This window comes from Aquila chrysaetos, chromosome 22 (genome assembly GCF_900496995.4).
Source record: "Aquila chrysaetos chrysaetos chromosome 22, bAquChr1.4, whole genome shotgun sequence".
NCBI lineage: Eukaryota > Metazoa > Chordata > Aves > Accipitriformes > Accipitridae > Aquila > Aquila chrysaetos.
The window spans coordinates 15,376,028-15,400,653 of NC_044025.1; the positions used below are offsets into that span (position 1 = coordinate 15,376,028).

At 61.8% G+C, this 24,626-nt stretch overlaps 2 protein-coding genes across 3 annotated transcripts; both read right to left on the minus strand.

The window, feature by feature from the left end:
* Window positions 1-447: 447 nt before the first annotated feature.
* On the minus strand, window positions 448-7,842 carry MYOZ3 (myozenin 3). 2 transcript variants are annotated; one of them, XM_029997737.1, is made up of 7 exons: window positions 7,670-7,842; window positions 6,619-6,705; window positions 6,049-6,203; window positions 5,700-5,774; window positions 5,452-5,599; window positions 5,011-5,182; window positions 448-2,120 (listed from the first exon to the last, which is right to left on the minus strand). In XM_029997737.1, exons 2-7 carry the CDS (start codon window positions 6,647-6,649, stop codon window positions 1,958-1,960), a joined length of 744 nt encoding a protein of 247 aa, XP_029853597.1. In that variant the 5' UTR covers window positions 6,650-6,705; window positions 7,670-7,842; the 3' UTR covers window positions 448-1,957. The 2 variants fall into 2 exon arrangements, with proteins under 2 accessions (XP_029853597.1, XP_029853599.1); XM_029997739.1 differs by lacking the exon at window positions 448-2,120 and adding an exon at window positions 2,128-3,378.
* Window positions 7,843-8,617: 775 nt separating this feature from the next.
* On the minus strand, window positions 8,618-24,355 carry SYNPO (synaptopodin). Its single transcript, XM_029998332.2, has 3 exons — window positions 23,590-24,355; window positions 12,238-14,153; window positions 8,618-10,910 (listed from the first exon to the last, which is right to left on the minus strand). The coding sequence occupies exons 1-3, from the start codon at window positions 24,062-24,064 to the stop codon at window positions 10,149-10,151; spliced, it is 3,153 nt and encodes a 1,050-aa protein (XP_029854192.1). The 5' UTR covers window positions 24,065-24,355; the 3' UTR covers window positions 8,618-10,148.
* Between the last annotated feature and the right edge of the window lie 271 nt (window positions 24,356-24,626).

Below are 24,626 nucleotides of genomic sequence, written 5' to 3' on the forward strand. Positions count from 1 at the left end.
ATTAAAATATTTGAATTTTTTAACACTTTGCTTAGACCCTGCTTCCTGGAGCACAGTGTCTGAGGACTTTGATTTTTATTTGGCTGCTGCCAAAGCCAAGATGCAGAGTGGACAGTGACAGCAGGTTCACTTTTAGTTTTATGTGCTGTCCTGTACGATGCCACTGGGTCCCACTGATGCTGCCAGGCTGTTGGAGGTGGCATAGCACATGTGGCACCAGGGGTATGGCTGGCAGGCAGATGGCTTTGCAGAAAGAGCTGGGCTTTGGGCACAGGTAATTAGTTTAGCTCTTGTCAGGCAAGAGCCATCCCAGGGCAGTGTTGGGGGACAGGCAGAGGCCTGCTGGTGCACGGGGGAGGGCTGCAGCGTTTGTCACTGCTCTGGCCCCGAGTCCCTGCAGTTGGGGCCCATGAGCGCTGTGCAGACAGATCTCGAATGCAAGCAGGCTTTACGTTATCGCAATTTATTTATTATTTCCAGCCAGGTCCCCAGGAGTACACGGCTTCTTCAGCTGATGGACAAAGGAGGAGAGAGATGGGTTTGGAACAGGACAGCAGTTGAGCATCATAAATTTTTAATGTTTAAGGAACGGACCCTTTTTCTTTCCATTTGCTTGTCCCCTCCTGCTTCTGCGGGAAGAACAGAGCAATGAAAGTTTACTGCCTGAACGGTGTGTTCCGGCAGCAGAATCCCTGTGTGGGATTTGCTCTGCGCATCTGTCTGCACAGCATTACAAATACACCTCACAAGTGAGGTAGCTGTTAACTGCATTTTTACCACAAAATTTACTTGCCTGATTTAACCACGGTGGTGGAAAAAGAAACTTTTATCCTGATGCTCCTGCTTTTGCAAGATTAAATAAGGGTAACATTAAGAACCTGACGAAAGCAATTACAGAAAGCCTGTGTTAAGAGATTTTTGTTAGCAGTTAGCAGGGTTTTCCAGATGTTCTGATGACTGTCCTATAGACTGTTGTTAGCTGCATGTCTCACTCTGTGTCACTGCTGAAAACATTTGTGTAGCTGAATCCTCACTGCTGATTTTTGCATTCACGGAGAAGCCCGTGCTTGCTCTGGAGTCACGACTGTGCTGCTTTTCCTTCCCACTGATGTCGAAGTTACCAGAATACCCTGGCAGTATCTTCAGACTGGTGCAATTCTACAGTGCAGCAGGTCCAGGCGAGGCCTGATCCTTATTGACCAACTATATGAAGCAAACCTGGCGTAAGTCAATCAAAGGGCTTAGGTGTTTAAGCAAGGCATGCAAATAGCAGTAGGGAGGGGAAAATATCAGCTGCCAAGTGCTAGCCAGTAGCTTGCGGAAAACGGGTCACAAGTTTCCAACTCCCAATGTTTTTCTCTCATACATCCTGGTTGTGCTGTGTTGGTAAACAGGCAGATGCCAGTTCCTCATTTGTTTTTGTTGTCCAGCCAAGCCCAAGGTAAGTGCTTTTAACATGCCAATGCTTCTGGTAAATTGTTTTGCTGCTGCTCTTCAATTATTGCCTCCTCTCGCCATCCTGACCGGAATGACAGATGTAGAGTTGTCCTGAAGATGGAATTTCTCTGCAAAGGCACCAGCTGTCAGAGCAGGTCTTGTGTGTCGGTGGAGAAGCACCGAGACAGCTTGGTGTGTTGCAGCTGGCGGTCCTGCCATTTTCCATGAGGCAGGGAAAAGGACAGGCTGTACAGGAGCTTACGGGGATCTGCTTGCATTAATGATGAGAACTTGGCTGGTTAGCTTAGCACTAAATGCCCTTGTGAAAATGGCTGGTACAAGGGCAGTTCAAAATGGTCCCAGACTTGAGTTTGTTCAAATCCCGTTGAAGAAGATGACAACCCGAGACCACTAGCTTAGCTTTCACGAAGAGTACTTACTCCCCTCTCCCCTACCGTGCAAATTATGCTTGAGTCGAGCGAGAAAAGCATCCGTGGTGATGGGGAAGGGAGCGCATGTACTACAGCTCATCGCTCTCTGGTAGAATCCGCACCCAACCTTGCGGCACTCTGTTGAAGTTGCGTCTGTGGGAAATCACCTCCAGAACACTCAAGTTATCCAGCTCCATGGCAGGCACAAAGAACAGGTCGCTGACCAGTGCTCTGTCAAATGGGGCGGGAGTCCTGTGGCACAAGAAGAAGCAGACTTGGCACATCACGAGGAGAGGTTGTGCGTGATGTAAAGGTGATAGAAAAAGCAGGTCTGGATTTACTGACTCTGAGCCCAGCAGCAACCTAGCAATGCCCGTAGCAAATGACAGCCCTCCTTTTCCTCCCCAGGATGCCATTGGAGCCTCTGCTAGCCCAGCGAGGTGCTTCTCTTGTACAGAGCCAACCTCAATTCAAGCTTTGGCAGGCCTGGAGAGTGGGGTTTGGTGCCTTGAGCGTCAGTGGCTGTGCAGGGGAGGGAGGGAGCGTGTTGTTACCTTCACCTTAGTCTCTCTTGATCGGCTCCGCCAACAGCAGTAGGGATGTGCTGTGCGTGAAAGGGGTTAGATTAAGAGAGCAGGTGACGGTGACAAACCCCCTGGTCTTTAGAAAGTGACTTGTCCGCAGCTAATGTGTTCTGCAGAGGGCTGAGGCTGATAGTGCTGCCTCCTGATCGCTCTAGCACATGTGCAGGCAAATGTCTTTCTCTTGGCCCTGGCTCCAGTCTGCCTTTTGGGACAGCTTCTCTTGAACTATGACTAACAGGAGGAGCAGTGTGGGGGCAAGAGCTGTCATCCCTTCCTGGAGAAATGTGGAAAGGGACCAGGGAAGAGAATGCCAGCCCCTGAAAAGCCAAGAATGTTGGTTTTGGAGCAGCACATGGAGGCTGAGCTATCAATGAGGCATAGCTGGAAATGTTTGCTTTGGGAGTCGCTGCTTGAACATGAGTAACATGGCACTGTTTTGCAACAGAGGAGAAATAAGGGGGGGAAAGGTAAATGACAGACGTTTTTTCCAGAAACACTCTCCCTTCTGGGAAAAGACAGTCCTTTTCAAAGATTGGTGTTCACTTTCTTTTAAGGCAGCACACCTTAGCAAAGTGGCCGAAAGTCTTTGTGTCACAGCCTGAATGTTTAAAGTTGGGAATAAATCAGTCTGCTTTAGTGCAGTTGCTGTTGAGGTGGTGAACTTGCCTTTGCCCTGTGACCCATGTGAGCTGTGCTGGGATTCACCTAGCTTTAGGCGAGACCCCTGGCTTTTTGCTAGCTGATTTGTTCCAAAAAGCTTGTTTTTCTGCAGTTTGGTATTTGATGAACTGAGAAGTGATTTAAAAGCCAACAGCCTGGAAGATCATGAAAAGCCCAGTTAAAAGCAGATTGGCTCTCTGAATCTTCATGCCTCAGTGAAGAATTAGAGGAGGTGGCGAGAGGCTTGGTGTTAAATTAGCATCCATCTGTATTAAATAACAGTTCAAGACTTTAAATAGAAAGGCAGCATGTGAGAGGGGAGAAATGGTACGGGGTAAGGCATTATTCAGAAACATGCCCTTGCTTAAGTCCCTGTCTGTAAATAAATGCTGAGGCAGGAACATGGCTAAATGTTGAAAGAAAAGAGCCAAGTGACTGCAGCAGCTCCTTGTTCTCCCCCTACGGGACCTCCTTGGACGTTACTGCTCCAGGAAGCTCAAGATGGCTGAGTAACTGGGAAGGAGACCCTGAGGGAATAGCAAATGCAGCCCCCCCTTTGCTTCCCCACCCTTGCGGTGGCTGCCCGTGGGTTCTTGTCTCTTCCGTTAACCCTGCCGCCTCTTCCCTTTCTCCCTCAGCCCCGCTCCGGTGCAGACCAGTGCGCTATCACGCTTTCACTGGTGTGGGAAGGGAAACACGGTGGGGCTGAGCGTGCAGCAGCCTCGTGCTGTGCACCTCGCCAAGCCCCAGGGCCGAGGGAGAGGGGAGCAGCGAAGGGACGGTGGCAGCAGCATCTCGGCTCTGCTGGCCGTCGGGCCGATCTCTGCTCTTTGGGACGCCATTCCCGTGCAGAGGGGTTGTAGTCCCCGGTAGCCCCTTCTGCCAAGCGTTCAAAGCGCAGCGTTCCTGTCCCCCCCCCTCCAATCCAAGCCCGGTGCGGGCTCAGGAAAGCTGCCGTCTGCAGAGGCCCAGCACCATGGCAGGTGGTGTGATGGGGAGCAGTGCTGTGCCCTGGTAGGGAGCTCCGGTGGGAGCTTGCCTACGGGAAGGTGACTTTCGTCAGGCTACTGAAGCTAACATACTTTCATCCTCAAAAGAGGCTTTCAGTGAGGAGGAGAGCCAGGACCTTGGTTTGCAGCTTAAAAGTTCAGTTCTCATTAGTCTACCTTGGGCTGCTGGTGCTTTGCTACCACCGTCTCCCGAATCCCCACCAAGCACCTTTCCAGAAAGGAGATTTTCCTTGACGGTGTCTGCTCCAGGGTCCCAACCTCGACCCCGGTGTAACTGGGAGGTGTGAGGAGGCACAGCAGCCATGCTCCATTGGAAGCAGCCGCAGGGCATGGAGCTTGCCAGGCTGAGCCACCAGAAACTCCCTGGCCTGGAGACTTCAGTCTCAAGCAGGTGTTTGGAAGGAATCTGGTGACCTCTTAGCACCTTGTGGGAAGATTAACCTTATACCCCCACCGCTTCCAGCAGCTGCTTGGATACCTTAAGGAAATTAGGAGAGCGACTTGGCAGTGTCTGTGCTGTTCCTCCACCCAGCCCAGAGCTGAGCCCAGCTGGGAAGCAGCGATTCCTTCTCCAGGACCATGCGGATGAGCATTAGTCCTCCCAAATTTCATCCCTGAGGCTACCCCGTGAGATCAAGCTGCTTAAGGCTGTGCAAGCCTGGTGGTGGGGCTGAGAGGAGATCTGGGGAGCTGCTGGAGGCAGGGACCTTTGCAGAGGAGCTCCTGAGCAGGAAAAGAGCAACCTGAGCCCTTGCTGCTCCCCCGTGGTGTATAAAGAGGGCATGGACCGTTGCATTGCCCTGGCAGGATGGTAGGTGCTTCTTGAGGCTGAAGGGTTTGGCCAAGGGATGGCCAGGCTGGCGGTGCCTGCTTGTCAGCCAGCGTTACCTGTTGAAGCTCCTGAAGTCCCACAGAGAGGGTCTCACGGGCGGCTTGTTCTCGCCATGCACAGCCTTGTCCTTGTCACCGAGGAGCTCCTGCCACGGGGATCGGTAGCCCTTGGGGATGGCGGTGACATTGAACTTCTCCGGGGGGACTTCTTTGAGGGGGCCCGAGTACCCTGCGCAGGGGGAGAGACGGCGTGGGCTGCTGCGGTCACAGCCGGGCTGGGGCAACATGCTGAGCGGGGGAGAGGGGGCTGGGAACAGCCCTGCCTTCCCATGGCCAGGATTACATATATATAACAAATATCTGTGATACATTTATACATATAAAAACTCCGGGGGAGGGTTTTGGGGAGGACGCTTCGGCAGGCAGCAGCTCGCTGCCTCCAGCCCCACATTACTGAGATTACAACGGTGTCGGCTTTGGGATGTAGGCGGCATTTACCCGGGGCCAGAGCATCGGGGTTGAGGACTTTGCTCATCCGCAAGACTTTCTCTGTCTTCTTGGGCACTTCAGGGGGGCCGCCCTGGGGCGATGCTGCCACGTGGAGCTCGGAGTGATAACTCTGCTGGCCCTCGGCATCCTCCCCTGGCTGTGGAGGAGAGAGTCAGTGGGCATGGGGAGCTCCCCCTGCCCCGGTCAGGACTCGGGACACTGTTGAAAGCACCTCAGACCTTCCTCCACCTACTCACCGTCCACTCATTTGCTGTTCCCTCCAGGTCACCTTTCTCGGTGCGCTGTGAGCCACTCGCCCCTGGCCCTGGGAGCTGCAGGAGGTGAGGAGAGGGGTTAGCAGATGCAGAGGGGGACCGGTGCCATCCTCTTGCTCTTCGGTGGATGCTGAACCTGATGCTTGCCCATCTCCGTGCCCAGCCCACCCAGCCATCTCTCTTCTCCCTTCATCTTGACGTAGCGGGCAGCTGAGTGTGGCTGTCCTGCCGAGAGACCCCCAGACCCACCAGGAATCGCTTCCCTGCAAAGGCTGAGCGAGCTGGGGAAGGGCTGTCCCGCTCGGAGCCGGGGGATGAGCCACAGACCCACCTCCCTGTAGCCACTGGGATGCTCAAAGGTGAAGCGCTGCATCCGCCTCTGGCGCTGCTGGAAGAGCAGGGAGCCACGGTTGTTCGGCAGGGAGAGCTCCTCGATCATCAGGTCTTGCGCCACGCTCACCTTCTTGCCCAGGTCCAGCCGGGGCACTGGGGAGGCGAGGGGAGAGCACAGCCACAGCTGAGGCTGCTGCAGTGCTGGGGACCCCCGTGCCCAGCGCAAAGACCGCGCAACCCCTCGCTGGGGTCCCTGTTGCGTGGCTCGGCCATGCGCCCGCACCGGGATCTGCGCCAGGGACTGGCGTTTCCTCGGTGTGGGGAATTGTCAGGGACTTAGCTCGGCTCCAGAGGCTCAAACAGCCTCTCCTGCCCCCGTGCATGGACCCCTCCAGCCTTTGACAGGCAATTGCTACCCCTTGGGGCTGTAGTGCAAGAGGGGACCGAGAAAGCAGGCACGGAGGCCTCGGGGAGTGGGGCCGGTAGCCTCAACCAGAGCTGGGTCTGGCCCCTAGGCAGGGTGGGCAGCACTGCCCTGGGACTGGCGGCACCCTCCAGCCCCCCTTACCGTCTTCAGGGCCCGGTCTCATGATGGTCATCACTTGCTGCCACGCTCCTGGGGCAGCTTTGTGGGAGAGGGATGGATCCTGCCCAGCTGGAAGAGAGAGACAGCCCTGGGGTGACACCAAGCACGGGGATGTGTCAGCCCCAGGTGTGCCACAGGGACGAGTCAGGCTTTGGCTGAGCATCTCCCCCCGACAGCATCATCCCTGAACACCTCCCCTGGCCAGCATCATCCCCACACTACACTCCATTCCCTTCAAAGGATGCAGGGAAATGTCCAAACATGCCACCCCTCAGCCCCTGCTTGTCATCTTTCCTCTCTGCCTTTCTTTAGGGCAGAAGATGTCCCCAGTTCTGTCCTTGCCCCCAGTGAGCCGGTGTCCTCGTGTCCTGAGCCCCCTCAGAGCAGCACCCACTGCCCGCAGGGTGAGCAGGGGCCCTGGCTGCAACCCCACCAGCACCTCCTCCTCAGCAGAGCTATTTTCAGCTGCTGGCCCCGAGGGTGCAGGGGCTGCAACCCTAACCCTGCCGGGTTGCTGGCGAGCCCAGCCAACAGCAAGATGGGGTGCTGGGTCACTGTCCCCACTTACGGGGCTGGGTCGCTTTTTAGCTTCCAGCTTCATCACAGGGAGGTGGCTGGAGACCAGCCCTGGTCTGAGCCCCCCTGGGCTGCCCACCCACAGCAGCAGCCTCCCGTGGGGCTGGGACGTTCGGCTCAGCAAGTGCACGGCTCGGCCGTGTTTGGTGCATCTGGCATCCCTCGGCTCTGGTTGATGCTGTGCAGCTTCCCCTAAGAGCCCTGGAGAGCAGGGGGGGTCCCTGCGGGACCACGGGTGCCTGGCATGCAGCTCCCTGCCAGCTCTCAGTTCAACGTTAACCGTCTGCACGGCAAGCATGGGACTCGTGCCCCGTCCTTTCCTCGACCCCCCCGCCTCCAGGGAGACCATCCCCTGACCCCCACGGTGGTGACGTCCCCACCGCCAAGGCTGGGATGTCCCCAAGCCCCACGCACCCACCCACCCACCGACCCCAGCGTGGGACCTCACCTCCCCTACCTGGCCAGGGGACACCCCCAGATGCCGGGGACCGAAAATGCTCTCTTGCTGTGCAGGGGATGAGGCCGAAGCCAAGCTGCGGCCACCAGTGCTCGGTGGCCCCGGCTGGCCCTCCGTGGCACCCCGGGTTCCCTGCCGCTCGCCCCAACCCCTGCTGGGCTCCAGCCCAGACACCAAGGTCCGGCCGCGGGACAGCGGTTATTTCTGGCTGAGAAAGGGGGCGGAGCGGGGCTGACCCTTGGGGACTGGGATGCCGTCACCCCGGCATGGAGCGGGGCTGATCCCTGGGGACTGGGATGGCGTCACCCTGGCATGGAGCGGGGCTGATCCCTGGGGACTGGGATGCTGTCACCCTGGCATGGAGCAGGGCTGATCCCTGGGGACTGGGATGCCGTCACCCCCACATGGAGCGGGGCTGATCCTTGGGGATCGGGATGCCGTCACCCCGGCATGGAGCGGGGCTGATCCCTGGGGACGGGGATGCCGTCACCCTGGCATGGAGCAGGGCTGATCCTTGGGGACTGGGATGCCGTCACCCCCACATGGAGCGGGGCTGATCCTTGGGGATCGGGATGCCGTCACCCCAGCATGGAGCGGGGCTGATCCCTGGGGACTGGGATGCCATCACCCCGGCATGGAGCGGGGCTGATCCCTGGGGACTGGGATGCCGTCACCCTGGCATGGAGCAGGGCTGATCCTTGGGGACTGGGATGCCGTCACCCCGGCATGGAGCAGGGCTGATCCCTGGGGACTGGGATGCCATCACCCTGGCATGGAGTGGGGCTGGCCCTTGGGGACTGGGATGCCGTCACCCCAGCACAGAGCAAGGCTGATGCTTGGGGACTGGGATGGTGGCCATGCAGCAGCAGCAGCAGCAGGAGGTGGCCATGTGCCACGCGTGCCCAGGCCACCTTGGGGACGTATCGGAACCAGGCAGGCCAGGCCGGGTGGGATAACAGCAGTTTATTTGTGAGTTGGGTATACAACTGTGTGGCGAAGGCAGGTCGTGGTGGCGGTGGGGGCTGTGTCCCAGGAAGGGCAGGCTGCAGGGTGGGGGGACACCGGGGGACAGGGAAGGGCTGGCTGTGACGGCGTGTCCTGGGAAAAGGGAAGGGGTGACAGGGTCTCCCTGAACAGGGAATGTGCCACAGCCCCAGCAGCCCAAACACAGTCTCCGTTCTCGGTGCTGGTCTTACCAGCACCAAGGCTGTGTCCTCTGGGTGGGTGGCTGCGGTCACTGCCGTAGCCTCTCCTGGCACCCCAACCGGCTCCTGCTCACCCCTGGCTGGGGACATGTGCTTTGAGGACCTGTTGCCCTCCTGGGCACCCACTGCTCTCCCCAGGCTCTGCCACGTAACTGTGTCCACCCTGCACCCTCCTCTCCCCATCACCCCCCCCCGAACCTCCCTCTGACACTGCTGCCATCATGGGGGCCTCTGCTTGCCCCCCCAGCCCCTTGGAGGGCTCCCTGTGGGGACACTGGCTTGTCCCCAAGACACTCTCAGCATCCCCTCCTGCACCGACACCTCCTTCAAACCCTCTGCAACCTGTACCACTTGCTTTGCCTCCCCCCAGCCCCCCACTTTCTCCCACCCGCCCTGGCTGCCACAGCACCCGCCGGTCCCTGTGTCCCTCCATCCTTCAGGGGTGGGGACAGGGATGGGGTGAGCCTGAGGATGGGGACAGTGACAGGGTACAGGATGGGGCTGTCCCCCTTTGCCTGGGCGGGGCGGGAGGGCAGCTGTAAACGGTCCCCTTGATGTGGCAATAAATAACTTTGGCTCTCTTTTTGTCACCAGGGAAGGATTTGGGGGAATTTGTTTCGGAAGGCGTCAAAAGTAAAAAAAAAAAAGCAATGAAGAATTGGGGGGCTGGAATAAAAAATTAACTTTTCCTCCCCAAAATCTGGTTTCAGTTGAAACCAGCCAGATCTGGAGGCTGGGAGAGCGTGCCCGACCGTGGCACCTGCTCGGCGCTGCCCACCCACGCCGGGTGCGCCGTGACCCCGTGGGCAACGGCACCGGCTGTGCCACCCCAGGAAAGCAGAGCTGCGGTGACGCCCCGGGGTGACACCTCGGCACTGGGGACAGGGGGCTCGCAGGGGACCACCGAGTCCATCCCCATCCTGGCTATGTGGCATGGGGCCGGCTGGCGGGCAGGGGCTGCGGAGGGAGGGGGCCGTGCTGGGGGCTGGCTTCCCCCCCCCCACCACCACCACCGCCTGCTCTGCCTGCTGACCACGCAGTCCTGCCCCGAAAGGTTAGGGTGGTAAAAATAGAGCGGGGCCACGGGCAGGCGGGAGGCACCTGACCCCGCTGGCATGTCGAGGGGCTGCAGCAGCTCCGCCGAGGAGCGGGGACGCCGGTTTTTGGGGACCTCAGCCCCCGGGGTTGGGATGTTCCCAGTGGGGGAGTCAGCGGGTGGCATCGCCCGGGCTGGCAGGGCCAGGGAGAGGGTGGCTCGGCCGGGGCTGGCTCGTCTAGGAGGTGCAGGGGGCCCCCGAGGGCAGCCCCCCCTGCTTCAGCCGCAGGCTGCTGGTCCAGCCCCGGGGACAGAGGTTGAAGCTGTGGATGCCCGGGCTTTTGGCCCCCGAGTCTTCGGAGTCGAGGGAGACGTCCGAGTCCGTCGGGGACCGCGAGGTGCAGCGCTTGGCCGGGGATCGCCCACCCACCACGGGGGATGGCAGGGGACTCTTGGGGCTGGGGGACAGCCCGCAGGAGGACACGCCGGGTGACAGCAGAAGCCGGCGACCCTCTGCCCAGGAGGGACGGGGCATCCCGGGAGAGGCGCAAAATTGGGGGCCGTCCGCCCGGGGCGATCGCAGGGGACTTTTGTGGGTGGGCGAGGGGCTGCCCAGGCTCCCCGGCACGCTGCCGGCGGCCTGCGGCGCCGGGGCTCTGGAGCTCTCCGGCCGGGGGGACTGGGGCAGGCCGGGGGGGCCGGCAGGGATGGGGGCGAAGGGCCGGGAACCCTCCGGCCCCGCAGCTTTGGGAGAGGAGCTCTTCCTCCGGGCAGCGTTGATGATGTTCCTGGCGAGCCGCGCTTGCATCTGCCGGCTGGCCCGAGGGTCGGCGTCCTGTCGCAGCGGGGACAGGGACCTCTCGCTCCACGGAGGGGACGTGGGGGGTCCCTCGTCCAGCTCGGGCACCGAGGCCGGGCTGGCCCAGCCGTCCAGGCTGCCCGGGCGCCGCACCGGCCGGGGCGTCCAGGTGGGTGAGGCGGGGAGGGACGGCCGCCTTTCCTGGAGGGGGACAGAGAGCGGGTTAGTGCCGGCACCGCTCGGCGGGGACGAAAGGGACGGAGAAGAGGGACGGGGGTAGGATTGGTGCCGGGGCGAGCTTCATGCTGGCTCAGCCCCGCGGGAACCGGGGATGCCTGCTCGTGCATTGCACCCCGTGCGAGGTCCCCCAAAATGCATTTGCCTCTGCACCCCCCTCACCAGCCGAGGAAGCTGGGGCGGGCTGAGCCTGCAATTAGTCATCCTTGCCCAAAATAGGACCCAGGACCTCTCACTACCTGCAGCTTCCTAAAGCCTCCCTCTGGGTGACACATGGAGACCCCCCCCCCCCGCGCCGTCCCAGGGGTCCACCACCCAGCAGCTGCTCCCCAGCCAGCAGGAAAGAGAAGAGCCAGGTCTGACAGCGCAGAGAGTGTATTCAGAAAGAGGGGGGAAAAAAAAAAAAAAAAAAAAAGAGAAAAACGCAGGAGAAATAAAAGCACAGTTGAAAGGCAACTCGTTACCGTGGGGAGAGCGGCAGGAGCGAGGGATGGGCAGAGGCAAGGCTGGACCGTGAGCATCAGGCTGAGCATCACCCGGCGGCCCTGCCCTCCTCCGCCCGGCACATCCCTCGCTCCTGGCCGTGCCAAGCAGCGCTGCCTGTCCCCAGCTCCAGCACCAAGCACGGGGAGGGACAGGGACCCCGCGGTGTCCCCAGTTTCGGCACCATGGGGCTCTGCCGTTCCCCCTGGGATGCTGCTCTTCCTCCGCAGTGTGGAAGCAAACGAGGACAGATGCCGAAGGAGCAGCAGAAGAAACAGGAGCAGGCACAGTGAGGCAGAAAGGCGGTGTGTCCTCTCTGGGTTTGCTTTGGTAGGAGGCCGATAGGAGCCGGCAGGACAGAGGGGCTGCAGGTGAACGGGCAGAGCCGGCAGCTGCCGGTTATGAGAGCTGGAAAGGCAGGAGGCGAGGAAAGGACGGAGCCAGAGATGCAATGCTCCATACAGTTTCCAGGCGAGAGAAGAAAGCAAGAACCGGCGGCCCCGCGGGACGGGCAGGCTCCCGACGGCTCTTTGGGATCCCGCAGGCTCCATGGCCCCGACTCCTGCCGCCACCCCGGGCCCCCTCGGCTCCCATGACACCGGGGGGCTCGCCCCTGTCCTGGCACTGCAGCCTCCCAGCTACTTCTTTTTTCTATTTCCTTTTCTTTTTTCCCCCTTTTTTGTGGTTGGTTTGGCTTTCGGAACGCCCATGAGCAGTTAGGGAGGGCTTGGCCAGCGGAGGGAAGCCTTAAGCCCCCGTGTTTTTCTCTCCACCACCGCTACTTGTAGTAAAAAGAAGGTTTCCACACCTGCGGCTCGATGCCGGCGTTCCTGGTGGAGTAGGAGGGCCGGGGTGCCTGGAAGCCTCCCTTTGCTCGGGGCGGCAGCAGGCGGCACGGGGAGGCCAGCAGCACCTCGTTCGGGGCTCCGGGACCGGCACGGCTGTCATGAGTCAGGGGCAGAGCCCCGGCAGCACCGGGGAAGGGGCTGGAGGTGGTCTGGCCGGCACCGGGCACGGCAGGGGGATGCCAAACAGGGGAAGGAGGCAACGGAGAGGTCGGGCAGGAGGTTTGCTGGGAGTAGGGGTAGGCGTCGGGAAGAGAGGGTCTGGGTGGAGGCATCTCCCGGGGCATGGACCTCGCTGGCCCCTTGGATGGAGAGAGGATGAAGAGCGAAGACTGGAGCTGGTAGGGCTGGTGCTTGGAGATCTCCAGCTCCTTCTGGGAGACCTCATTTTCCATCAGGTTGCCGCCGTACAGAGATGCTGGGGGGGTTTTGGAGGGCCTGGAGGGACTTTTGGAGGGGTGTCTGGAGACCATGGGCGACAGGCAAGCGTTGGCGTCGTACCTCCAGGAGGGAGGCAGGGACATGGTGGGCGACGGGGACCGCAGCAGCTCGGGCTGGGAGGGAGCCTCGATGATGAACTTCTCCATCCTGGACTGCCGGCGGGCGAAGAGCTCGGCCCCCTTCCCTCTCGCTTCACTGAGGTTGTGGCTGGGCTGCGGCTTCGGCTTGGGCTTGATGGTGGGAGACTTGAGGCAGGAGGACCACGCCGGAGCGTCGTCGGCTGGCAGGAGGTGCTGCCCGCCCCTGGCCGCGCTGTTGGGGACGAAGTTGGCGGCTTCGGCCCCGAGGGCGAAGGGCTCGTCCTCGGCACCGGGCTCCCCCTGCTCCTTCTGCTTCTTCCTGCTGTCCGCGCTCTGAACCAGGTCCAGCAGATCGGGGTTGGGGCCCAGCTTCGGCTTCTCGACGAAGGTGAACATGGACTTTTTGCCGGCTCTACGGGCGGCCGACTCCTCCAGGATCCCCGTTTTGGGCAGAGGGTTCGGTCCGCTCGCCCCGCAGCTCACGGGGGGACCTGGCAGCATCTTCTGCTCCCGGGGGGGATACAGAGCCGAGTAGGCAGGGGGGGAGCGGACGCGGGTGAGCGGCGGGGGGCTGCTCAGGGTCTCCGCGTAGGTGGGCGGCGGGGGCAGCTCGGTGGCAGGGGGTCCATCCGCCGGCTGACCGCTGGCGGGGGGTGCCTGGGTGCCAAAGGGTCTGGCCGTCCGGTTCTTCACAGGCTTCGGCTTGGCCAGGGTGAGATGGACCTCGTAGTACTGCCGGCCCTGCACCCCGTTCTGCTGCTGGCTGGCCGGGGATGCCGTCCCGGTGGCCGTCCCCACTGGCGCGCTGGGCACCTTGCTGGGCAACTCGCCGGGCACCTCGCCATTCTTCCCTTCCTTGGGGCTCTGTGGCAGGGCAAGAGCCGCTGCTGTGCTCAGCCCCGCAGGGGCTCCTGCAACCCCGAGCCCCCCCGCCGCCCTGCTCTCCATCCTGCTGGCCATCCCCTCCTGCACGCCGTTGGTGGTAGCTGATGCCAAGTTCTCCTTCAGGTAGATGCTAAGCGGGACCTGCTGGGCTTCGGCAGGCGACTCCCGGCACGGGGAGGCGTTCGCCTGCAGCCCTTCTCCTGGGGTGCCGGGCTGGTGAGGCTCTGGCTTCGTCCCCTGCCCCTCACCCTCCTCCATGGCTGCTTGCCGAGGCCGGGGCGCGGGGCTCAGTGGCAGCCCCCCGCCATGCCCGGCCCCGGCGAGCCCGTCGACACGCTGCTTGCGGCGGTTGAAGAGCAGGACGCCCTTGGAGCTGGGGCTGGGTGCCGTGGTGAGCTGCGCCGCGATCCTCCGGCTCCGCGCCTTCGCCTCCTTCAACTCCTTCTCAGAGAGGCTGGCGCTGCGGGAGAGACCTGGACGGAGGGGAGAGGGGGATTAGGGGGAACTCAGCGGGGATGTGGGATCTCAGCCCTCCCCACCCGGGACCAGCAGCCCTTTCTCCAGGTATCCCCTGGCATCCCAACCCCTTCCCCGGCAGCTGGGGGAAGGCAGGAGGTTTGCTCCGGGGCTGGGGTACACAAGGGGGATAACGCAGTCCAGGGGTGATGGGATGCTAATCTGCAGCTCTGCGTGCCGAGGGGACAGATGGCAAAGCCCAGGGGACACCCAGGGGCACCCAGGACCTTTCCTCCTGTCCCACCCCGTATTTCGGCTGGGCTCTGCACGCCCACCACGGTGACCAGTGACCGTATGGGAAAGGAATTTCTCCAAGGGCTTCCGCAGGTCTCAGGTTGCAGTTCACATGGTTTTGGCCCCCGGCTCGAAGAGGCAGCGGGCAGGGAAGGGGCGAGCGCGTGTCCCCTGGCCCCTCGCCCCAAATCCCAGCACACTCAGCCCCAAGAGGGCAGGAAAGCAAACCCAGCGTCGGCTGGGAGATGCCAGCCCACCACAACCTCATGGCAAGGCCGGTGGCCAGCCCCATCTGGGGACTGATTTATGGAGCAACACGAGATGGCAGCAGCCGACAGAAGCTGTGCAGATCCTGACCCGCCGGACACAGGCACAGCCCACAGCAAGGAACCAACCTCATGCCTTGGGAGCCTATGCAAGTGCTAAAAGCAAAGTGCTAAAGCCCGGCGAAAGCCCCATGGTGAGCAGCCGGAGTGCTGCTGGGCTTCTTGTGTGCTGGCCAAAAGGTCAGGGCACCAGCCCTTCCCGAAGGCCAAAAGGATGTGGAGCTGCCGGGAACGCGTTTTCTCAGGGTGAGCAATTTCCGACGAGCTTGCCCTGAAGCACCCGCGGGAAGGGCAGCGTCCCCGGCCCTGCCGAGGCCACTGCTCGGCGACAGACACCGGTGCAGAGCATCAGCATCACCCCAGCACCCACCAAGGGTGCAGCCCCCTCCCCAAAGGTGCTGCTGGGATGGCTGTGATGGGGTGGCCCCACTCCGGGCTCGGCAGGGAGGTGGGTGGCCAGGGCTGCCCACCCCAAGCCCCGCTCCTCCAGGGACCACCAGTGCCCCCTCTCCTTCCCTTCCCACCCTTTCCCTTCCCTTCCCTTCCCTTCACATCCCTTCCCTTCATGTGTTTCTCATTTTCTTGCCTTCTGTGCCGCTTGGGAGCCTTCCAGGATATTTTCAGCAGTGGCTCAGCCTACCAGTGAGGGAAGGGATGGATGACTAAGCCAAATCCTTCCAGCGAGCCCACGGTGAAGCAGGAGGGCTGCTGCAAGCTGGGCATCTCCTCTTCCTCACCCTTCATCCCTCCCACCTCCTTCAGCACCCAGCAAGTCCCTGCCCTGGCTCCAGCACCGCCAAGGTGTGCAGGATGGCCCTGCTTCCCTGGAGGGGCTGGAGAGGAGGAGGAGGAGGGTGGGTGAAGCCTTTGGGCTGCCCGGCAGGAGGGTTTTGGCTGGGCACGGGGGAGAGGAGGCACAGATGCCAGTGGAAACTCTCTCCTGGAGACAAGGAGCCCGTCCGCAGTGGCGATGCCGGCGGCCAACATCTCCCCCAGTTAGCGCCCGGCATTGTTTAACGCCCCATTTCTATTTGTTTTGGCGGCGGCACAGAGCGGGGCCGTGGTTTCCTCCGGCCGGGCTGGCTGGAGGGCGGCCAGCACCACGGCTCCCACTCCACGGGGTCGCCCTCGCCGCCTTTATCTTCGAAACAGAGGAGAAAAACGGCCAAGGAGCCGTTGAGAAACAAGCCACAGGCTCCAGATGTCTGTGAATTTTGTGCTCCAAGCCGAGCATCCTCGCTTCCTCGGAGGCTGAGGCCGCCTAAGAAGCCGAGCTCTCGGTGGAGCCATTTCACAGCCTCTCGCTCTTGCTACTGCTTTTTAACAGCAACCGAGGGGCCCTGGGGGATCTCCTCCATGCTGGAGGGATGACTCAGCTCTTGGCCAGCCCATTCCTGCTTGGACTAGCCGCCGGATACACTCCTGCATAGCCGGGACCAGTGCCGGGATTCGTCCCGCGGGATTTTGCCCCCAGGTATCCCCATCCCTTGCTGCCGCCCCGGGCACAGGCATCCCTCCAGGCCAGGGGGTGCTGCCAGGTGGGAGCCCCCTGCCTGAAATCCCCTGCTTGGCATCTGTTCCCAGCATCGCCTTGTGGACCCCCATCCCCTACGCTTTTCCAGCAGCCCCTCTGCCCCTGCCCACCCACCATTCCCAGGCTGCTCCACCCAAGCCCGCTGGAAACAAATTCCTCAGGATGCTAATGGGGGTGCAGGGGGTAATAATTGCTCTTCACATCCACTGTTTATCACACGGATAGAGAGCACCAAAGCCTCCGCCAGGCCAGAGGAAATTGCAGAGAACCACCCTGTACACCGCCCTGCTTGCACAGCCGCACGCAGCCCAGCGGACAGACAGACGGACGGACCCTGCAGCCCGGTTCTGCAGGCACTATTGCAAATGTGGCTGATCATCGCTCAACCGAGGGTGACATGCCATCCCCAGCCAAAGGACAGGGACCACCTCCCTCCCCTCTCTGCTCCAGCCTGAGCTGCAGGATGAGGTTATTCGACCTGGTGTGAGAACTTTTACCCATCTGCCACAGTGACCTGCACCCCGTGCTCCCCTCCCAGCTGCAGGGAACATCTCTTCGTCCTTCCCCGCCATCCCCTGCCAGCCGGGGAGCCTCGGGTAGGCTCTGGCTGGGTGCTTCTCCCCAGCCCCAGGCTGACGGGAGGGAGCTCAATGCACTGAAAATGTCCAGGTGCTGGTGAGGAGGAGGAGGGGCGCAGGGCCGAAGGCAGCCCAAGCAGCGCGGGGAGGAGGAGAAAGCAAAACTATGTGCAGCCGAGGGCGCCAGGGGCTCGTGCAGCACTGGAAACCGGCTTCCGCCCATTAACAGGAGTCCAGTCCAAAATCCAAAGGGTGACTGGCTCTTCTCGTGCTCTTCCACTCTTCCTTCCTTCCTTCCCATGCCATGCACCGGCTTGCCACCGCGCTGCCCTTCGGGAAGGAAACATCTCCCCTCTCCAAATGTCCCGGCTTCTTCCAAGAACAATGAATCCAGCCCTGCCAGCCCTGTCCGCTGCTGCGTCCCTGTGTTGGGGGGTCCCCCGGCAGCCCCCAGCCCTGCGGTCCAGGGATACCGGGCAAGGAGATGCTCCCTGTGCCGCGCAGGACCGCTGGACTCCCGGCACATACTAGCAGCCGGCCACTGGCCACCAGCTGCTACTTTGGTGCAAGGCACTTCAGCTCCAGACAGAGGAGCCTATAGATCTCTATCTATATATTTATATAGGCACTCACTCCATTGGTTTCCTGTAGCTCCAGGAGTGACTTCCAGCAACATCCCCCAAATGCAGAGCTTAACAGCTTCTTACCAAGCTGTCAGTCATCCTTCCCGCAGCATGTACTGTGCTCTCTCCTCCAGAGTGAGGATGACGAGGGTGATGAAAGGCATTTTTGTTGCTCTCGCCTCTTGGCCAGATGGGAAAAATAAAATTCCTTCCAGCTCAACTTTCCATGCAAAGATGGGTCCCCCCGCACAGTGCTACTGCAGAGTGTCTAAAGTCCAGCCAGCAAAGGCTGGAGTCACCATCTGACCCCAAATGATGGTTAAGGATGTATCAGACCCTGCTTGTGGCCCACCCTGCCCTGACATGAACTCCAAGAGCTGGGATGAGATGAGGATGTGGCCCCAAATTGCAGGGAGGGGAGATACCCCAGGGCTCTCTCAGCTGACAGATTCAGTGGAAGTTGCTGGTCTTGACGTGGCCGGGATGTCACAAAAAAGAAAAACAGCGACTTGGAAGCTGTCACCTTGCAGGGATGGGTGTCTGCGAGCACCGGGCATGGTGGTGAGAAGTCCTTGTACGGAGAAGCCAAGAGGTACCAGAGTCCCGATGGGGCCGGCGGGATGCAACAGGCCATGTGAAATCTTGGACTCAGGGCTGGCAGACGACTCCAAAACCTCTGATTTGGGTTCTCTGTCCCTAGCTTGCTCCTGGGTCAGACGCTCGCCCATCCCAACGCTGCAGCCCACCTTGGCCAGCTCGCAGGATGATGCTCACGATGTCCCCCTGGGCCAGGCACAGCACGGACCAGAAACCCCAAATCCACCTTTGCACAGCGCAACAGCCGCTATCCATAACACGCAGGCGCTTTTCCCCCTTTCCGACTATTTCTTGGTCTGCGGTGAGTCAACCCAAATGGTGCCTCTTACTGGCAAAATCCCATTGGCAAAACCCAGCATTAAACTGAGAGAAACCCCATCTCTCCAGAGGGACACACGCTGCTGCTGTGCCACCTCCCTGCCACGAACCCGAACGCACATCTACAGCCGGGCAGTGCTGGGGAGGGGGAATCCAGTGTTTTCACCCAAACATTGAGGGCTTTGGACACCGAGGAAATGTAAGCAGGTTTTTTGGCAGAGAAGCCAGCTGGCCTTTTGCCCCAACTACAGCTGTGCAGGATTTTTTACAATGCACACTAACTCGCACACATTTAAGTCTGCGCTTCCCTCCAGCTCCCAGTTATCCCAAATAATCTGCTGCTAGGAAAACAAGGAGGGTAGCACAGACAGGCAGTCGAGCTAGCTAGAAACAGATACGATTCAAACATACGGATAAAAATATGACTATTTTCTGCCTTATTCCCAGCTTCCAACCCTCCTGTACCGCAGATATAAAACCTCCATGAAGTTTTTATCCATGCTGGCCTTGCAGACCTGAAAAGCCCCGGCTCAAGCGGTGGGTGCCGTGGTGGGAGCAACCTCGCCTGCCTGGCAGGACGCACCGTGCTGGGCCTCTCCTCGCGGGCGCCTTTGCCAGTGACAAAATCTGGCACAGCGAGAAAATTCGATGCGCTTGCAAGTTTTCTCTGCGCTCTGTTCGCAAGGGCTTTGCTGGATTTGGAGCTGTTTGCCTCCCCACGCTCCTCCCAGCTCGCAGCCATGCCCCTGCTTTGCCCGGCGCTCAGCACCCAAATCCTGCCGAAAATGGCCCCGCGGTCTCCATGCAGCAAGCCCTGGGGCACGCATCTCCCACCTGGGGGGAGGAGGAGAAGGGGCTGGGGGTTAAATTTTAATGGGGACTGGCTGCCCCTGCCCCAGCCTCACTTCCCCGGGGCACGCCAAGCCGAGGGGATACAGCGAGCAGCCCCAGCCCTGCGTGCATCCGCACTGGGGAAGAAGAGGCTGCTGCTACCGCAGAAGTGGAGGCAGCGCCTTCCCCCAGCCAGCCCAAATTAAGCTTTTAGCTTTGCAAAAGGAGGCTGGAGCTGGGCAGACCTCCTCCAGGCTGCCCTGCCATCCATCTGCCCTGCACGCAGCAGAGCCAGCCCGTCCCGTGGCCGGGTACCACAGGGACCCCATCCTGCCTGGCAAGCGAGTCCCAGCCCCTCTGTGCCTGCTGGTGCTCGGACTCGCCGTGACACATCCCAGGCTGCCGGGGTCCCAGTGACAGCCCCGCCGGGCTGGTGCCACGAGCCGAAGGTGCTGGCCTGGTGAGAGAAGGTCATCTGGCTTGGCTTGTCCCCGTCAGATGGACCGAGCGGGGAGGGGAGTGGGACGAAACGGGGCCTTCGCCTGTCCCTTGCACAACCCGTAAGGGATCCATCCCGCTGGCTGCCAAGCCGGAGGGACAGACCTCGTGTCTCCAGCACGGGGTGGCACGGCCAGGGGAGATCACGTCCCCATCGCAGGGGACGGGGGACACTGCCTGGGAAGACACTCTGCAGAGCTGGGAGGTGCGACCCTGCCAAGACCCCCACGTCTCCCCACGTCCCCCCACTGTTCCTCCCACGCCCCACACCAGACCCCTGGGTGTGGGCAGAGGGAACCGACACCCTCCCAGCTAATTTATAGAGAGAGAAACCCCGCTTAGCCCCCATCTCCCCCCGGGGCTGTGTGCGGCTCCGCTCGCCTGCCCTTCGCCCACCATCAGCACCCCACGGAGGGGTTCTGGGCGTGCACTCCCGGACCCCCAAGCACCCCAGGACCCCCTGTGCACCCCCAGCCCCCCCAACCCCACCCGTGCACTACCAGCCCCTGGCACCCCCGGCCATCCCCACATCCCACCACCGCCCTCGCCCCCCCCCTCTGCCCTCCCATCCACCACCTCCCCTCCCACTGCGATCCCAGTGGCACCCCCCAAACCCCCTCGCTCCCTGCCCCGGCTCCCCCCCCCCCCCAACCCGGCCGGCTGCCCCACAGCCCCCTCGGTACCCCCCAGCCCCGCAGCCCCTCCCGGCGGCAGCCGCCGCCTCCCCAACCCCGGCCCTACCCGCGGTGCCGGTGCCGGTGCCGGTGCCGGTGCCGGTGCCGCCGCCGCCCCTCGCAGCCCGACTGCACCGGGGAGGAGGCGGCGGGCAGGAAAGTTGCGGCAGCTCCGCCCTCGGAGCGGGCCCCGGGGGGGGGGACGGGGGGGGGGACGGGGACGACGACGGCGGGCGGGGGCCGGGGCCGGGGGGTGGCGGGTCCTGCCCCTGCCCCTGCCCTCCCCGCCCGCCCGACCGGACGGGACGGGTCCCGCTCCCCCCCGGCGGCACCGGCAGCCGCCCCGGCTGCCCCCGGCGGCTCTGCCCCGCCGCTTCGCGTCCCGGCTGGGTCTGCCCTGAGTCCGCTCTCGGGGGGAGAGCAGCTGGGGCATCCCCTTACCCAGCCCTGCGCATCCCCTTATCCCATCCTGGGGCATCCCCTTATCCCTGCCCTGCGCATCCCCCTTATCCCATCCTGGGGCATCCCCCTTACCCAGCCCTGCGCATCCCCCTTATCCCATCCTGGGGCATCCCCCTTACCCAGCCCTGCGCATCCCCCTTACCCAGCCCTGCACATCCCCTTACCCAGCCCTGTTCATCCCCTTATCCCTGCCCTGCGCATCCCCCTTTATCCCTGCCCTGGACAACCCCCTTACCCAGTCCTGCGCATCCCCCTTACCCAGCTCTGCGCATCGCCTTACCCCCAACCCTTGCCCCCTTGCCCTCCTCCCAGCACTGCTGGGGATCTGCAGCCCCACATGTTTCAGATACTGGTGGGGAAGCAGGGCCTCCCCTGGCTGCCGGTTTCCCCAGAGCCTAAAGAACTGGGGTACTTGGAGCTGGGCAAAAATCCAGCACCTGTGTCACCGCCTTGGGGACCCTCTGCGAAGAGCACTGAAAGCTCTCTGCCAGGGGTGGTCTGCTCCCAGTGACGGGGGGACCGCAGCCCTGGGTGACGTGATTCCTGGGGAGCCAGCATCACCTCCCACCTCCACCACCCCGCTCCAGCTGGGGCTGCAGAGCGCCGGGGCACCACTGTGGGTGGGACCAGCCTCACCCCCTTCCCGCGCCTGTCCGCACCACAAGATGAGCTCTTGGCTTTATTTTTTGCCTTTCTAATTTCCTTTCTTCCTGCCCCTCTTTGCTTTTTTGTGCTTTTCTGGTTTTTGAGGGAGACTGGCGCTGCCTCGGCAGCCCCCAGGGAGCGAAACCTTCTGTTTATTTGCACACCAGACAGAGAAACCAGTCCTGCCTCCTGCATCTCCCAGCCACTGCCTCTACTCGGGGCTCCTGTGCTCCCTAGCCTGCCCCGAGAGATGCCAACCAGCCCGGGCCGCTGTGCTGGATATATGGGAGCAGACAGCCTGGCCTTGGGCTGCTGGACGGGGACCAAAGGGGCACCTGGGACCTGCCTGGGTGGGTCTGCACCGCTCGGCGGTGGGGGGGGGCACCTGCTTGGCTCCCAGCTCTCAGGACCACCCCTGCTCGATTTTGGGTGCAGATGGATGCACCCCTTTTTCTTGCAGGAGCTGTATGGGGTGGGGGTTCCTGTACTCCCAGCCAGCTAAGGAGAAGAGGAGCAAATCCCCGACACCTCCCGGGGGGGGCTCCTGCAAACACCCTGCTGCAGAGGCAGTCCCAATGCCACCTGCGCAGGGACCTGCCCTTCCCTCCCTCCTCTGCTGCCGTCCCTGCTCTGAACCAAACCTCTCCTTTGCAAACCTGCAGGGTTTTTGCAAGGTCCCGGCACTGCTGCCGGCACTCAGGACCCTCAGCGACATCCTGCCCGGAGGCTCTGGAAAGTCTGACGGGTCCCGCAGGCAGCGGCTGGTGGTGATCTCACTTGGAGGGGGAGGAAACGGGACAGACAAACTCTTTCCAACAAACCTGTTGAGTTACTTTAAAATTCCAGGCTGGCAGCAAAAGTGCTGGATGGCGGCGCGGGTTAGGAAAATGCTGAGCCTGGACAGAGTCAGGCCTGACCTTTCCCCACCGCAGATCTGCCGTCCCAGAGCAGAGTGAGAAATGGGAAGACTATTTGGGTCCATCTGGTTTGTGTGCTGAGCCCTGAAACACGACGCCCGTACGGCCCCGGGGAGCTGCTGGGGCAGCAGCGAGCCAAGGAGCTTGGCTGAGTTTCCCAGCCCTCATCCCGTCCGGGGAGCTGCTGGCTTTAAGGACGTCTGACACCCCAAAAAGGAAAAGGGGACAGATTCTGGACACCGGGTTCACGTTGAGCATCCCCAGCCGGTCCCATCCCTCCCCATCCTGGGGGCTGCTTTGGGAAAACCAGGCTCTGAGCAGAGCGGCAGCATCCGATAACGCCATCCCATGGGGACAGTGACACACCTGCCTCGGCGCCGGGTGGCAGCTGAGATAGCAGCTGGGCAGGAGCAAAATAGAAAGAAGGGTGGAAGCGGGGTTTAAATATGGGTCTGATGCCTGTAAGAGGATGGGTCTAATCCTGCGGGAGCATCTCCCCTGGGTGGGGAGGTCTGCGGTAACCCTAGATATGTGCCTGTATTTGTGTCACCATGGCCGAAGGGACAGTCACAGAGGGGAACGGCTGTGAAACAGGGCTGTGAAGCGATGCGATGGCAGAGAACATTGTAGGAACCAACCGGCCTGAAATAAAGTGCTTAATTTTTAAAGCAGGGGCTGAAAGAGAGATGGCCCCAAGCCACGTAACAAATGCTTGGCCATCCCCGCCCCGACCGACCGGGGAGAGGTGTCCCTGTCCCAGGCAGCACCCCAGGAGCTGGTCCTGATCACCCCCCTCTTGGCAGGGTCCCTCCAAGCCCCAAGGCCAGGGTGAGGGCCAGGAAGCCCACGCCGCTTGTGCCCCGCTCGGGGTTCAGTTGAGCTCTTGGAGACTGCGGGAACCCGCCTGCTGCCTTCCCACCCCCCTCCCGAGAAAAGCCACGGATTCCTCCTTATTTTTAAGGCCAGAGAGATCATCTCAAGCTAAAAAAGTCCCAGCAGCTCAGCTGGGAGCCTGGGACCTCTAACCCAGCAGAGGTCCTGCCCTGGGAAGAGCCGGGTGTTCCCACCGCCGTGCCGGGCAGTGGCAGCCCCGGCCCCAGGAGCACACCAGCGCTTTTTGGGGTGGGGGACGGTGGCCAAAGGGGGTTTCTCTTACCTGCTTTCCTCGGCTCGCCGGCAGGGTTGATGAGGACCCGCTGAATCTTCACCACTTTCCACTCCTGGCTGGGGTCAGCCGTGGGGCTGGCTGCTGCAGGGGGCAGCTCTGGGGCAGAGCCGGGGCATTTGGGGGGGGCTGCAGGTTCAGTTGCCAAGGCCAGGCTGCCGTTGTCCGCCGAGGGACCCGGCGTGTCCCCGTTGAGCCCCCTGGGCTCCCGCCGGCAGCTCCCGCTCGCCTTCCCTCCCGGTGGTCCTGTCCATCCCTCCTGCTCGACTGCCTCATTGGCAGGAGCATCCCGGAGCTGACGGCACCTCTGCCCCCCTCTGCTCCCCCTCTCCTGCCAACAGCCGGTGTCCCCCTCGGTGTCCCCCTTGGCCGTCCCGCAGACACACGGGTTTTGTGCAGCCTCGCCGGGAGCGGGGCAGCCGGGCTGGATTTGCAGACAGGGCTGCCGAAGCCTTGCCTTCAGCATCTTTGCCGCTTTCCTTCGCTGGCACTCCACGGCCTCTCAAACCCGCTCCGCATGGCTGAGGGGCTGGCTCCTCCCCGGCAGCGTCCCTCGGAGCATGGGCAGCATCCAGGAGGGAAGATGGCCACGTGCTGGGCACGAGCCCAGCTTTACTCCTCTTGCAGGCAGGAGGACCAGGCGCGATGCCACGGGAGCAGGCAGCTTTCGAAAATCCAGCCCCAGGGATTTGCCTGGAGGACACACGTCACCAAGGAGGATTTTGCAGGAATTTCTCTTTTCCAGGTGGGCAGAGGAGCAGCATCTAAAGACCTGTACAAAGGGAAGAGGGAGCGTTACGGATGCTTGTGCATGCACTGATTTCCTCTGGCTGCAGCCAGCGGAGCGGCTCCTGGCACCCCCAGCCTGGGCTGCAGCCCCAGCACTGCTCCCCACGAGGAAGGACCCCCTGAGATACAAACACTCCCTAACAGCTCATTTGGAAGTGCCCCCCACCGCAGCAGCCCCCCCAGTGCCATGCTCACCACCCCAGCACCCTCACCCTTCCGTCCTCACCCTGGGGACAGCA